The sequence below is a fragment of the Erpetoichthys calabaricus genome, chromosome 4, assembly GCF_900747795.2.
Source record: "Erpetoichthys calabaricus chromosome 4, fErpCal1.3, whole genome shotgun sequence".
NCBI lineage: Eukaryota > Metazoa > Chordata > Cladistia > Polypteriformes > Polypteridae > Erpetoichthys > Erpetoichthys calabaricus.
In genome coordinates this window covers 1,952,870-1,966,083 of record NC_041397.2, presented here as the reverse complement: position 1 = coordinate 1,966,083, position 13,214 = coordinate 1,952,870, and the positions used below count along the sequence as shown (strand labels likewise).

Genomic DNA, 13,214 nt, shown 5'->3' with positions numbered 1-13,214 from the left:
CGAAGCGCGATATAGCGAGGGATCACTGTACAGAGAAAGAGCATGAAAACTAGGAATGGTCAAGTCAAGTGTATTCACTGCACGTTATCGTGCAGTCTGCCGTTATACTGGTATTTTATATACCATAAGAGAATGGAAAAAGAATTAATAGGGCAGAGATTGCTGCTGAACTTGCTACAGCTGTAGACCCTTTGAACATCGTCAGGTCCATCAGGCAGCAAGTTATTGGCTTTCAGAAAAAGGGGCGAGCACAACTGAACTGAAAAATTGGCTCTGGGTTGTCTTTTGACAAATGTGTTGAAAAGGTCAACCAACCACTTCCATGGGGTGTACTTATTTTTTCACATGACTGTGGTTCCTTGCTCACCAGGGGCCTCATGCATAAATGGTGCATACACACAAAAAAGTTGTGTACACCTGTTTCCACGCTCACGTTGAGATGTATGAAAACTAAACTTGGTTTAAAGCCATGCAAGTTTTCATGGCAGCCTCCCACCATGTGTCCGCACTTTTCTGCTCGTTTTATTTAAATGGACGGCACCCAACGTCAAAGCAGTGCCACTGTTTCCGTGTGGTCTCACTTTCTTTTTTAGATTTGCATCCATGACACGGGCTTTATCACATATACCGAAATGATTTGCATTTCATTTACAAATTTAAGGCACTTGAGTGTAATCCTTCTGTAACGATATAATGGTGCACAGAATGGCCAAACTATTCCAACTACCATGGCTGCTTTAGTGTTTTTAGAAGACCTCGTAAATGGAAGAATTACAAGAGAGTGCATATTTTCCTGTCCATGATGATGACTGGCTTCTAAGTCGATTTCGATTTCCAAGAGCTATCCTCCTCGAGCTGTGTGCTGACCTGGCACGAGCTTTACAAAGACAGACTTTACCTGCAGAGCTCTACCTGCTCCTTTGCAAGTTCTGTCCACCCTTGGGTTTTTAACCACAGGAGCCTATCAACGAGAACTCGCTGACTGATCAGATATTTCTAAGTCATCACCGAGTCACACCATACCAGCTGTATGGTATGGCATTTTCCAGTTGTCATCCAGATATATAAGATTTCCTTAAACTGTGGTTGAACAGGCAACCATCAAAACACAATTCGCAGCATCGTCCAGTTTTCCAGATGTAATCGGAACGGTCGACTGCACACACATTGCTATAAAGATGCCTTCAGAGAATCCGTTTGCTTATGTAAATAGAGTCTCCAGTCTAATGTGCAATTTATCTGTGTGATAAAAATGCATCTCATTAATGTTGTGGTAAGATGGTCTGGCTGAACTAGTAGTATTGGGAGCAAACTTGAAAATGGTGTGTGTGTGTGATGGCTGGCTTCTTGGTAAGATAAGACCCCTTTTGTCAAAGTTGTAAGTCATCTGTATGATGTAACCATATAACATGATTAGTTAGGTGACAGCAGGTATCCACTGAAGACATGGCTTCTCACCCCACTCGCCAACCCATTGACTGAGTGACGTTAAAATGCCAGTTATAAGTGTCTCGTCTCTAATTGCAGTAGCTTGCTGCTCAAATAGTGTGAGCCTTGGAATTCCACTACCTCCTCCAGTGCTGTTGCCACTTTGACCGTGGGGTGTAACTCACCTTTTTATGTCGACTTTGATATGTGACCGCTTCTTCTTTTTTTGTTTTGGGCACTGTACGACTTTGTGAACTTAAACTTGTGAGTGCTTCTGCCACTCTGTATCACTCCGTTTTCCTTTTGTTGCTTATACCACTGCTTAAGTAGCTGAAATGTTTAATTTGTGCTTTTCCCACGTCTTTTTGTAGTCTTAACAAAACACTGAGCAGAAGGGCCAATTTATATTGATTTGTATATTCACATAGGAGTCGTGGTGGAGCTATAGGTGCATGCGTGAGAATGAATATCATGTAGATTGGGATTTCTAAAGGGAACGTGTATGGAACTTTGCTTATGCACAGTTTTATGAATCTGAATGTTTCTGTGCATACACACATTTCTACTTTTGTTCATATGCCATGTTTTAGTATGAATTCTACGCAAGGCGTTATACATGAGGTCCCTGGTTACAACTTTAATCTGCCTTCCTAGATTCACTTTGTGATTCCATTATTATGCACTGCCATTGTAGTTCATTCCAGGACAAACTGTTTCCCTCTTCTTCACTGTGGGCATTTTGTGAAGTTTTTCTTATTGAAAGGCGCTCGCCTATGTAGGCCAAACATTTTGGGGCTAAGCTGCCTGGTATGAGACCTGCTAATTAGGCAAAGGCCTGCAAGGAGGGTAGGTCTGGACCAAGTTTTGATCTTGTTGTGTTAGGAATTGCTGCAAAGACATACCCCCCCCAAAGGTAGCCGTACACTGTCTCAGTATCTTATCTGTCTCCCTACAGGCTGTTTCTGGTTTCTTTCCTCCTAATTTTGGCACTTCCCAATTCCCAAATGAAGTCTGTTTTTTGTTTTTCCTAAATCTTTTTTTTTTTTTTCCCCTTTTGTGTCATGTGTGGCATTTCCTCAGGTTGGTTTAATTATCCATGACTTTGCCTCTACATTTTTACAGCTCATATTTTTCTAATTATTATTATTTTTTTTAAGCACAAGGAAGAGCCTGTGTTTATTTGTCTACTTGTCTCAACTCTGCTCTTATTTTTTATTTTTTCCTACTGTAGGTCTGCAGCTTTGCTCTTTCCGTTAAGAGCCATTGAGACCTCTTTTATAATTTTAACAAGACGTTTTTTTTAATTTTTTTTTGGCTAGTGGTGTTTAATCTGTTATTTCCAGGACATACCATCTCCTGATGAATGCCAAAAGAAATGAAAACATCCTCCCTTGTATTTGATTTAAAAGGTTTTTTTTTTTTTTCTTTTAGAAGGTTAAAGATTTAAATCTTTTTTTTAAATTGTTTAAGAACAAAAACCCTGCAAGACGCGACTGGCTTAGTTTTATTTTCCGTTCTTCGGTTATTTTTGAATGCTGGTTTGTCATATGCGTTTTGTTACTCCGTTGATGTTGTTTTATTTATTTATGATTCAGTATTTGTGTATTGTGTATTTTCTTGATCCTTTGGTTCGTTTTCAAGGAGCCATCAGATTGGGTTGATCCCATTCTGCTCTTAGTCCTGGACGAGACTAACTTTTGGGATTCACACCATTGCAGTGTGTCCCAATCCTCCAAGGGGTGGACTAGCAGCAGATTGAGTCTAAGACCCAGTGCAGTGGCAGTGGGCTTCTTGTAGTCCAAGAAGGGGAACAAAGTTGCATACGAACATAGACCACCATAACATAACATAGACGGGCGCTGAGCAGACTCCTGTCAATCATGGAGAATGCACTGCATCCACTGAACAGGATCATCTCCAGACAGAGGAGCAGCTTCAGTGACAGACTGCTGTCACCATCCTGCTCCACTGACAGATTGAGGAGATCAGTCCTCCTCCATCACACTATGCGACTCTTCAATTCCACCATTGGGTAAACGTTAACATTATACAAAGTTATTGTCTGTCTGTATACCTGCATTGTTATCACTCTTTAATTTAATATTGTTTTTTTATCAGTATGCTGCTGCTGGAGTATGTGACTTTCCCCTTGGGATTAATAAAGTATCTATCTATCTACTGTATCTACCTCGTGAAAAGTTTTAACAGACCGAGTATGGTGGCTATTGTCACAAAGCGTTCTGCAGACATGGAAAAGCACAAATATACCATTATAACATGGAAAGCACATTTTATGTGTATATTTGAACCAAAGTATAGCGTGATACTGAATGAAGTCTATTTAACTCCCTGCAAAGTGATGCATGGAAATATTTATGTAACGTAATGGAAGAAATAGAAAAATTAGGATCAACACACATTTCACCATTAATATTTAGTGAAAACTGGTGCAGAGTTGGCATCCCTCATTAGAATACTGTCAAATGTCACCTCTTAATCTTCTTTTGCTTAAACTGTAAAGGCTCAGCTCTTTTAATCTTTTCTAATAACTCATCCCCTGTAGCCCTGAATCAGCCTTGTTGCTCTTCTCTGGACCTTTTCTAGTGCTGCTATGTCCATCAGGCTGCTGTCTGATGTCCCATAGTTCCCTTTCTGGCTCCTACCCTCGTCTGCTTCCATTGTTTTTTTAGGTTCACCAAGACTAACAAACTCTTGCCTATCAGTCAGATAGGACTTGAACCACTGGAGGGCAGTGCCAGACATACCCAGCATGTTCTCCATTCTGGACAGTAGTATGTCATGTCTGACTGTCAAATGCTGCACTGAGGTCTAACAGAATTAATATGCTGGTCTGTCCAGAGTCTGCTGCCATAAGCAAATCATTGGTTACCCGTAGCAGAGCAGTTTCACAGCTGTGCTGCGCCCTGACACCAGACTGAAAGGGTCCATCAAATTATTAGAGGTTAGGTAATTGGTGAGTTGGGAGGCTACAACACGCTCAAGAACTTTTGACAGGAAAGGTAAGTGGGAAATAGGCCGGAAATTGTTAAGATTGTCAGCATCAAGACCAGACTTTTTTAACATTGGGGTTACAGAAGCAATTTTGAAAGTGAGCGGCACAGAGCCAGTGTCAAGGGATGAGTTTATTATTGTTGTAACAGTCGGGATTATGGCATGAAGGCAGGATTTAAGTAATGTGGTGGGGATGGGGTCCAGTACACAAGTGGCCGGCCTCATCTTACAAAGCAGGTTATTAACAGACGCAGATGTGACTGGTGAGAACTTAGAGAAGGAGCTGGATGGAGTGGGAAAACAGGGAGAGATATAAACAGATGATGTATTTATGTTAGTTGAATTATTTAGATCATTAATTTTGTTACGGAAAAAGTGGAGGAATTCCTCACAGACTTCAGTAGAAGAGGTAGTTGGGCCAGATGCGGGTTCGAGTAGTTTATTAACTACAGAGAATAGAACACTTGGGTTATCATGGCCACTTTCTATTATTCTGCCGTAATGGGTGTTCTTGGCAGAAGTTAGTGCTTCTCTGTAAGCTCTTTGGTGGTCAGAGAAAGCCTGGATGTGCACGGTGAGGCCAGACTTGTGTGACATTCTCTCAAGGTGTCGGCCAGCTGCTTTCATAGATCGCAATTCTGAGTTACACCAAGGAGCTGAACGCTTAAAGGAAACCTCCTTATGTTTTAAAGGAGCTGTTTTATCTAATGCTGAATGAAGGGCTGAGTTATAGTGGTCAACAAGACTATCTAGTGTTGGTGGAATAGGTGAAGACAGTAAACGATCAGAAATGGATCCAGAAAGGATAGAGGGACAGATATTTTTAGTTTCTATAAGAAATTTGTCTTTTACAGGTAAGAGGAGGGAAAGGCAGTGAAACAGTGAAAAATACTTCTTTATGGTCAGAGAGTCCCAAATCAGTGCTGTAAATGTTGGCAACAGATAGTCCAGAAGTGCAGATCAGGTCCAATATATGACCACCAGAGTGGGGGGGAAATCAACATGTTGTGTCAAGTCAAAGCAGTCCAGTAAGGATAGGAATTCATTTCTCAGTTTAGATGTGGGGATGTCAATATGGATGTTGAAATCACCAAGAAGGATAATATTCTGAGAGTAAGAGCTTAGTTGGGTTAAAAGTTCAATCAGATCGGATAAGAAGGATGCATTGTATTTTGGGGGACGATAAAGAACAATGAGTGAGACAGGACCTGATTTCGTTATTAGTTTAAGAGCCAGGCACTCAAAGACAATGGACAGTCAATTGGAATTCGTTTAATGTTTAAGTCTGCTCTGACAATTACTGCAAGCCCGCCGCCTTGTCTTGAGCTTCAAGGCTCTGTGTGGAAAGTAAAACCAATTGGAGTCGCCTCTGTGAGAGATGTAAATTCGTTTGGTTTTTGCCAAGTCTCCATTAGACACAGAATATCAAGTTTGGTGTCAGTGATGAGTTCTGACAGCACCAATGCTTTGCCATTAAGAGACCTCGAGTTAAATAGTGCAATGTTAGTTAATGAGGCTTCTTTTTGCACAGAGCCATGATCAGGGTTTATTCCACATAATGTAAATTTGGCACACTGACACTTCTATTTCCAGGGTCATGAGAAAGACTGCGTATTCCTGAACAAATGCTGCCGGTGGTCTTTTCATTCGCAGCCCGGCGGTGGCGGCGACCTGACCCGCGATGTATATATTTCGGGCGTTGGAAAATACCGGCGTCTTTTAGGATGTTCCAGTCAGACCATTTTGCTCTGGACAAACTGTTTAATAAGAAGGAGTTTGTCATGAGAGTATTTTAGCATGATACTGGGCAATACTTATCTGAATAGCACTGGAGAAGCAGCACAGCACAGCGGAACTGGTAGGACAGGCGGGTGTTGTAGCGTAGGTGAGCGGCGATAGCAAAGCAGCAGAAAGCATAGCAGGAGGAGGTAGCAGGATTTGGAGGTTCCAATACACAGCCACAAACAGTAACGCTTGGTAATTTCAGGCGGGATCGCCCCGGAGCCAAAAGCCAGGTTAATATGAAAATCAGATCAGTTTCCAGTCATAGAGTACTGAAAGATGAAATGGGAGCGGATCAGCATAGCGAATTAAATATAATCACAGAGACAGATCATCCCAAGTTACAAAGAAATGTTTGTAGGTCTCGTCCCGTGATCCACAGACTCAGCTGTTCCCAGTCAAAGTAGAGTCCATAAAATCTGTAAATATTAAGCCAGATCCATACAATTCGAGTCAGCTGTATCCATGAACTATACGTACAATAACAGAAATAAAACAAGCGTAAGAAAGTGTAGAATTAAGGCGAATTTGTGAAAAGTGTTAACAGGGAGGAGCGGCAACAACATCAGTGCGCCAGCGTCCCCTCGCCTGTAGATGTCCAGTACAGTCGATCAATCAATAAATAAATAAACTTAACAAGTACATCAGGTAAAAGTATTGAATTGCCTGAGAGCAAGGGGCAGAAAAGCCCCCCAGAGGCGCTTCTTGGCATACCGTGGTGGAATGTACCAGTGGCTAAAAGTGTTTCAAGAGAGAGCGCCTCATGGAGGGGATTTTTCATGTTGTGGCATCCAATTTTGCTACCATCCTGTTCTCCACAACAGCTTCAAGTTTGCCCTGTGGGTTTCTTGAGAAGTTTGTTCAGACATTGTGCTTCTTTTGTGCTCAAGTTGCTTCCCCAGGAGATCAAAATGTCGATCACCACGCTGGCTACTTTTTAATTGTACGGCTGTTGTCGTCACTGCCACTGCGCCCATATGTGTAAGTGGATGCGTGCGAGGTGGTTTCACTCACAACCCTGAACTGTATACATCAGTTACAAAATGGATGGATGCACAAACAAACAGGTGTAGATGTGCTCATTACAATTAAAGAACAAATGCAAAGGTTCCATTCCTTTATTGTGACTGTTTAAGACACTGTATTGAAAGCGTTTAATGTCCCTGTCATTTCATCTGCTGTAAGTAACGCATGACACTACAAGCTAAACAGTTACAACATACATCTGAGGCCGAGTGCATCCGATTGCACTTTCAACTCTGTTTCTTAAGTAACTCATAAAAGGATAAAACTGGCAGTAACAAAATCCTGTGTGTGTCTGTGTGTTGCTTTTTTCCCCCCATTGATGAGCATGTCTTCCCTAATTGCACTTGAAGCCTTAGTATTGGCAAGATGAACAAGAGTCAGAGGTAACAGTATTGGCGTTGGGCCTGTTGCCACCTAGATAACATTAGAACATTCGAACACTCTAGACGAGAACAGGCCATCCAGACCAACAAACCTCGCCAGTCCTCTCCACTTATTTCTTCCAAAAAAACCATCAAGTCGAGTTTTGAAAGTCCCCAACGTTTTACTGTCTACCACACTACTTGGTTTCTTATTCCAAGTGTCTATCGTTCTTTGTGTAAAGAAAAACTTCCTAATGATTGTGAAAAATTTACCCTTAACAAGTTTCCAGCTGTGTCCCCGTGTTCTTGATCCACTGGACTAATTCCCTTCATAATTTTAAACACTTCAGTCAGGTCACCTCTTAATCTTCTTTTGTTTAAACTGTAAAGGCTCAGCTCTTTTAATCTTTCCTCATAATTCAACCCCTGTAGCCCTGAATCAGCCTCGTCGCTCTTCTCTGGACCTTTTCTTGTGCTGCTATGTCCTTTCTGTAGCCTGGAGACCCAAACTGCACACAGGACTCCAGATGAGATGTGAACAGAAAGCTACTGGGGGCTTCGTTGGGCTTTGGATGGCACAGTAACTGACCCACTTACACTGGACAGGCTTCACCAGGGTTACCTGTGGAAATGTAGACCAGAGGATGACTTTTAGGGATTACTGCATTTTTGATTCCTGGAATTCAAGGAGGAGAGCTGTGGGCTGCTGATCAGTGCGTATCAAGTCAATCCTTTTTGTTTCCTAAATTTTGTTTGTACAAAGAAAAGAAGAAAGGAGCCGTTTACTTTTGTAAATATTCTTCTTTTTGCTCTGTGTTATGTAGTGCCATCTGGATGAGAGTTTTCAGTTTAATGCTTGATAACACGTTACTTTTTAGCTTTTATATTTTTACACTGTAAATAAGGAAGCGGTTATGTTTCACTTTTCCTTTTGGGGGGTCTGTGTCTCGTTGTTCAACCACAAGTGCTCAGCTATGAACTACTAGATGCCCAGAGTGGACTGTGCTTGGCCAAGGACACAGGGAATCATGCAGACCAGTGGGGACCCCGGCCTGCTCCGGTGGGTTTTTAAAGATCTCACACCCTTTTTGATAAGGTTTCAACTTCAAACCACAACAAGGCCAGAATGAGATTATTAATAAATAAACTGTATTAAAAATCATCAAGGAAGCATAAAACAAATAAGGTAAAAAAAGGGCCAAAGGGGTTTGACTGAAAAGCTAATGAGTTTAAATCCAAATTCTATGCTCTAAAACCAACAGAAAACAATCAAAAAACAGAGAAATCCTAAATGTGCCATTTCTGCCACAAATCTGCCCAAGTCTGTCTGCTATGCAAGTCCTCCTTTGATGATATAACGGATTCTAAATTATCTGATAATCCACCTGTCTTGGTATCATCTGCAAACTTAACCAGCTTGTTACTTATATTCCTATCTATAGCCCTAGCACTGCTATTTTTACATCACATACCTAGGCATGAATCTCAGGATGGCGCACCTCTAGAAGCCTCTCAGGTTGGTGGTGTTTCCTGTGAGCTTCATTCCACGTGGCTTACACGGAGTTTTATTTTTGTCTGCGTTGTCATTAAAGTTGGTCCATATGTCTGACTACTTTTGTCACCCAACAATCACGTTGGCTGTCATTGCAGAGCGCAGTGGAGCAGCATTCTGGCTGATGACGCCCCAAACTAGTGTTAGCCGATTACAAGCGTGCATGCAAGTTCTTAAAATTGCACCACTGCATTCTTTCTCATTATTTGTTGGTGGTCCCATATTGTGTGTACCGTTCGTTGTCCAATACAGTAATCCCTCCTCCATCGCGGGGGTTGCGTTCCAGAGCCACCCGCGAAATAAGAAAATCCGCGAAGTAGAAACCATATGTTTATATGGTTATTTTTATGTTGTCATGCTTGGGTCACAGATTTGCGCAGAAACACAGGAGGTTGTGGAGAGACAGGAACGTTATTCAAACACTGCAAACAAACATTTGTCTCTTTTTCAAAAGTTTAAACTGTGCTCCATGACAAGACAGAGATGACAGTTCTGTCTCACAATTAAAAGAATGCAAACATATCTTCCTCTTCAAAGGAGTGCGTGTCAGGAGCAGATCATGTCACAGAGATAGAGAGAGACAAAAGCAAACAAATCAATTGGGCTGTTTAGCTTTTAAGTATGCGAAGCACCGCAGCACAAAGCTGTTGAAGGCGGCAGCTCACACCCCCTCCGTCAGGAGCAGGGGGAGAGAGAGAGAGAGACAGATAAAAACAAAGAGTGAAAAATCAATACGTGCCCTTCGAGCTTTTAAGTATGTGAAGCAGTGCAGCATGTCGCTTCACTAAGCAGCTGCACACAGAAGGTAGCAACGTGAAGATAATCTTTCAGCATTTTTAGGCAAGCGTCCGTATCGTCTAGGTGTGCGAACAGCCCCCCTGCTCACACCCCCTACGTCAGGATCAGAGAAAGTCAGCGCAAGAGACACAGAGAAAAGTAAGTTGGGTAGCTTCTCAGCCATCTACCAATAGCGTCCCTTGTATGAAATCAACTGGGCAAACCAACTGAGGAAGCATGTACCAGAAATTAAAAGACCCATTGTCCTCAGAAATCCACAAACCAGCAAAAAATCCGCGATATATATTTAAATATGCTTACATATAAAATCCGCGATGGAGTGAAGCCACGAAAGGCGAAGCGCGATATAGCAAGGGATTACTGTAGTCTGTTTGTAACATTTTCATTTTGTTTAGTTTTCGTCAGCTACGATTTTAAAAGCTTTCGTTTTAGTTTTCGTCTTTAAAGGCACAATTTTATTTAGTTTTGTTTTCATCACAGAAAAAAATGTCATTGACGAGTATTGTTTCATCTTAGTTTCTATCAACAAAATGAGCAGTGCTCTATACGGGTTAGTTAAACTCCTCGGCCCTGGTCTTGTTGCTCACTGAGAGAAGCAGCACTTCGTCCCGAGGATCATCTCCTCTTAGTACTGCACTGCCTAGTCAGGACTTGATCCAGCTGCCCTGACACTGACCCCGTGTGTGCTGTGGGTGGAGCCATCCTGACATCACTGCTTAGGACCGCCCCCAGCCTTTATATTTCAGGCCGAGGGTCATTGGTTGATTGTGAGATGGCACATTTAGGATTTCTCTGTTTTTTGATTGTTTTCTGTTGGTTTTAGAGAATAAAGTTTGACTGAAAAGGTAATGAGCTTAAATCCAAACCCCTTTGGCCCTTTTTTGCCTTATTTGTTTTATGCTTCCTTGTTGATTTTTAATACAGTTTGTATATTTATAAAAATTCTCATGCTGGCCTTGTTGTGGTTTGAAGTTAAAACCTTATCGAAAAGGCTGTGAGACCTTTAAAAACCCACCGGAGCAGACCGAGTTCCCCACTGGTCTGCATGATTCCCTGTGTCCTTGGCCAAGCACAGTCCACTCTGGGCATCTAGTAGTTCATAGCTGAGCGCTTGTGGTTGAGCAACAAGACACAGACCCCCAAAAGGAAAAGTGAAACATAACTGCTTCTTTATTTACAGTGGAAAAATATAAAAGCTAAAAAGTTATCAAACGTTAAACTGAAAACTCTCGTCCAGATGGCACTACATAACACAGAGCAAAAAGAAGAATATTTACAAAAGTAAATGGCTCCTTTCTTCTTTTCTTTGTTCAGACAAAATTTAGGAAACAAAGGATTGACTTGATACGCACTAATCAGCAGCCCGCAGCTCTCCACCTTGAGGGCTTTACTTTCTGTGCTTGTGTACTTTAGCTCGCTCTCTCAGGTGTCCCTCACACAAAGACACTCTCTGGTGTCTCACCGTCTCCGTTATGTGGCGATGCTCTGTGTTGTCACTCCTGTCTCTCAAATCAGGGCCTACGATGTACCGCTGACCGCATGCGGTGCTGCTCTCCCAGAACTCTCCTCTGCCACAAGATCTCACTCAGATAGACAGACAGACAAACTGCTCTTTCATCCTCCCACCGGTAAACGTTCTTACCAGAGTCTTTGCCCGGGACCTCCAGCTCTTTTACAGCCCTCTCCAATAAGCTTGTGTTCTGTCATGGCCTCACCTGACCCAAGGCAAGCTCCTGTGTGGCTGCTAAGCCGCCAGTTTACTGGAGGCCTTCTTCTTGTCACCTCCTCCTCAGCTCTAGAGGTAAGCGCTTTCTTCTTCAATAACTATTTACACAAATAAATAAATAAAAGCAGTTCATAAAGAGGTTTTTTTTTTTTCCTCACTCATATGACATAAGCTAAAAAGAATTTCAGGAATCAAAAATGCAGTAACCGGTAAAAGTCATCCTCTGGTCTACATTCCCACATGTTTCATTTATGTTAGGTAGAATGCCCAGAGGGGACTGGGTGGTCTCGTGGCCTGGAACCCCTGCAGATTTGATTTTTTTTTCTCCAGCTTTCTGGAGTTTTTTTTTGTTTTTTCTGTCCACCCTGGCCATCGGACCTTCCTCCTTTTCTATGTTAACTAATGTTGTCTTATTTTAATTCGTCTTATTTTTCTTTATTATGTAAAGCACTTTGAGCTACTTTTTGTATGAAAATGTGCTATATAAGTAAATGTTGTTGTTTGTTGTAATCCTGGTGAAGCCTGTCCAGTGTAAATGGGTCAGTTACTGTGCCGTTCAAAGCCCGACAAAGCCCCCAGTAACTTTCTGTTCACACCTCATCTGGAGTCCTGTGTGCAGTTTGGGTCTCCAGGCTACAGAAAGGACATAGCAGCACAAGAAAAGGTCCAGAGAAGAGCGACGAGGCTGATTCAGGGCTACAGGAGATGAGTTATTAGAAAAGATTAAAGGAGCTGAGACTTTTACAGTGATGAAGATGAGACCTGACTGAAGTGTTTAAAATCATGAAGTGAATTAGTGCAGTGGATCGAGACGGTGACTTTAAAATGAGTTCATCAAGAACACGGGGACACCATTGGAAATTTAAGGGTAAATTTCGCACAAACATTAGTGGTGGCTGTGATGCTAGGGATCTGCACTGACAATCGGAAGGTTGCCGGTTCGAATCCCGTAAATGCCATGAGAGCAGTTGGGCCCTTGAGCAAGGCCCTTAACCTGCAATTGCTGAGTGCTTTGAGTAGTGAGAAAAGTGCTATATAAATGGAAAGAATTATTATTATTAAACATTAGGAAATTTTTCAAAGACACGTGCTATAAGTGATCAAGTTGTTTGGTGGACAGTAGGACTTTAGGGACTTGCAAAACTCAACTTGATGTTATTTTAGCAGATTTAAGTGGAATGCTTTACAGGGCTGAATGGCCTGTTCTTGTCTAGTAATTCTCTGTGGAACTAAAGGCATTGGTGGGCCTCCTTAATGTCAAGCAAGATGAGGTAACTACAGTAAAGACATTTGACCCTGGGGGTTGTACAAATGCATGTTTGTTTTTTTTTTTTTGTTTTGTTTTTTTTTAATAGTCATCTAAATTTAATTTCTTTTCCCTGAATTAGCCCTCTGTATGCTTCCAGCACCGGTCAACCTCAACATTACCTCTCAAAACCTCGAGCATTTCCTGAAGTGGGAGCCTGGAGATGGAACTCCAACTGGAACCCTTTACAGAGTTGGATATTTCAGTCAAAGGTGACCACAT

General features: G+C 41.9%; 1 protein-coding gene across 1 annotated transcript in view; it reads left to right on the top strand.

Annotated features, from left to right (window-relative positions):
* LOC114641459 (interleukin-20 receptor subunit alpha-like) overlaps positions 1–13,214 on the top strand; it is a 44,842-nt gene that overhangs the window by 14,154 nt on the left and 17,474 nt on the right. Inside the window, exon 3 of the mRNA XM_028790490.2 lies at positions 13,075–13,204. Within this exon, the coding sequence (XP_028646323.1) occupies positions 13,075–13,204 (130 nt within the window). The remainder of the gene's footprint in view (positions 1–13,074; positions 13,205–13,214) is intronic.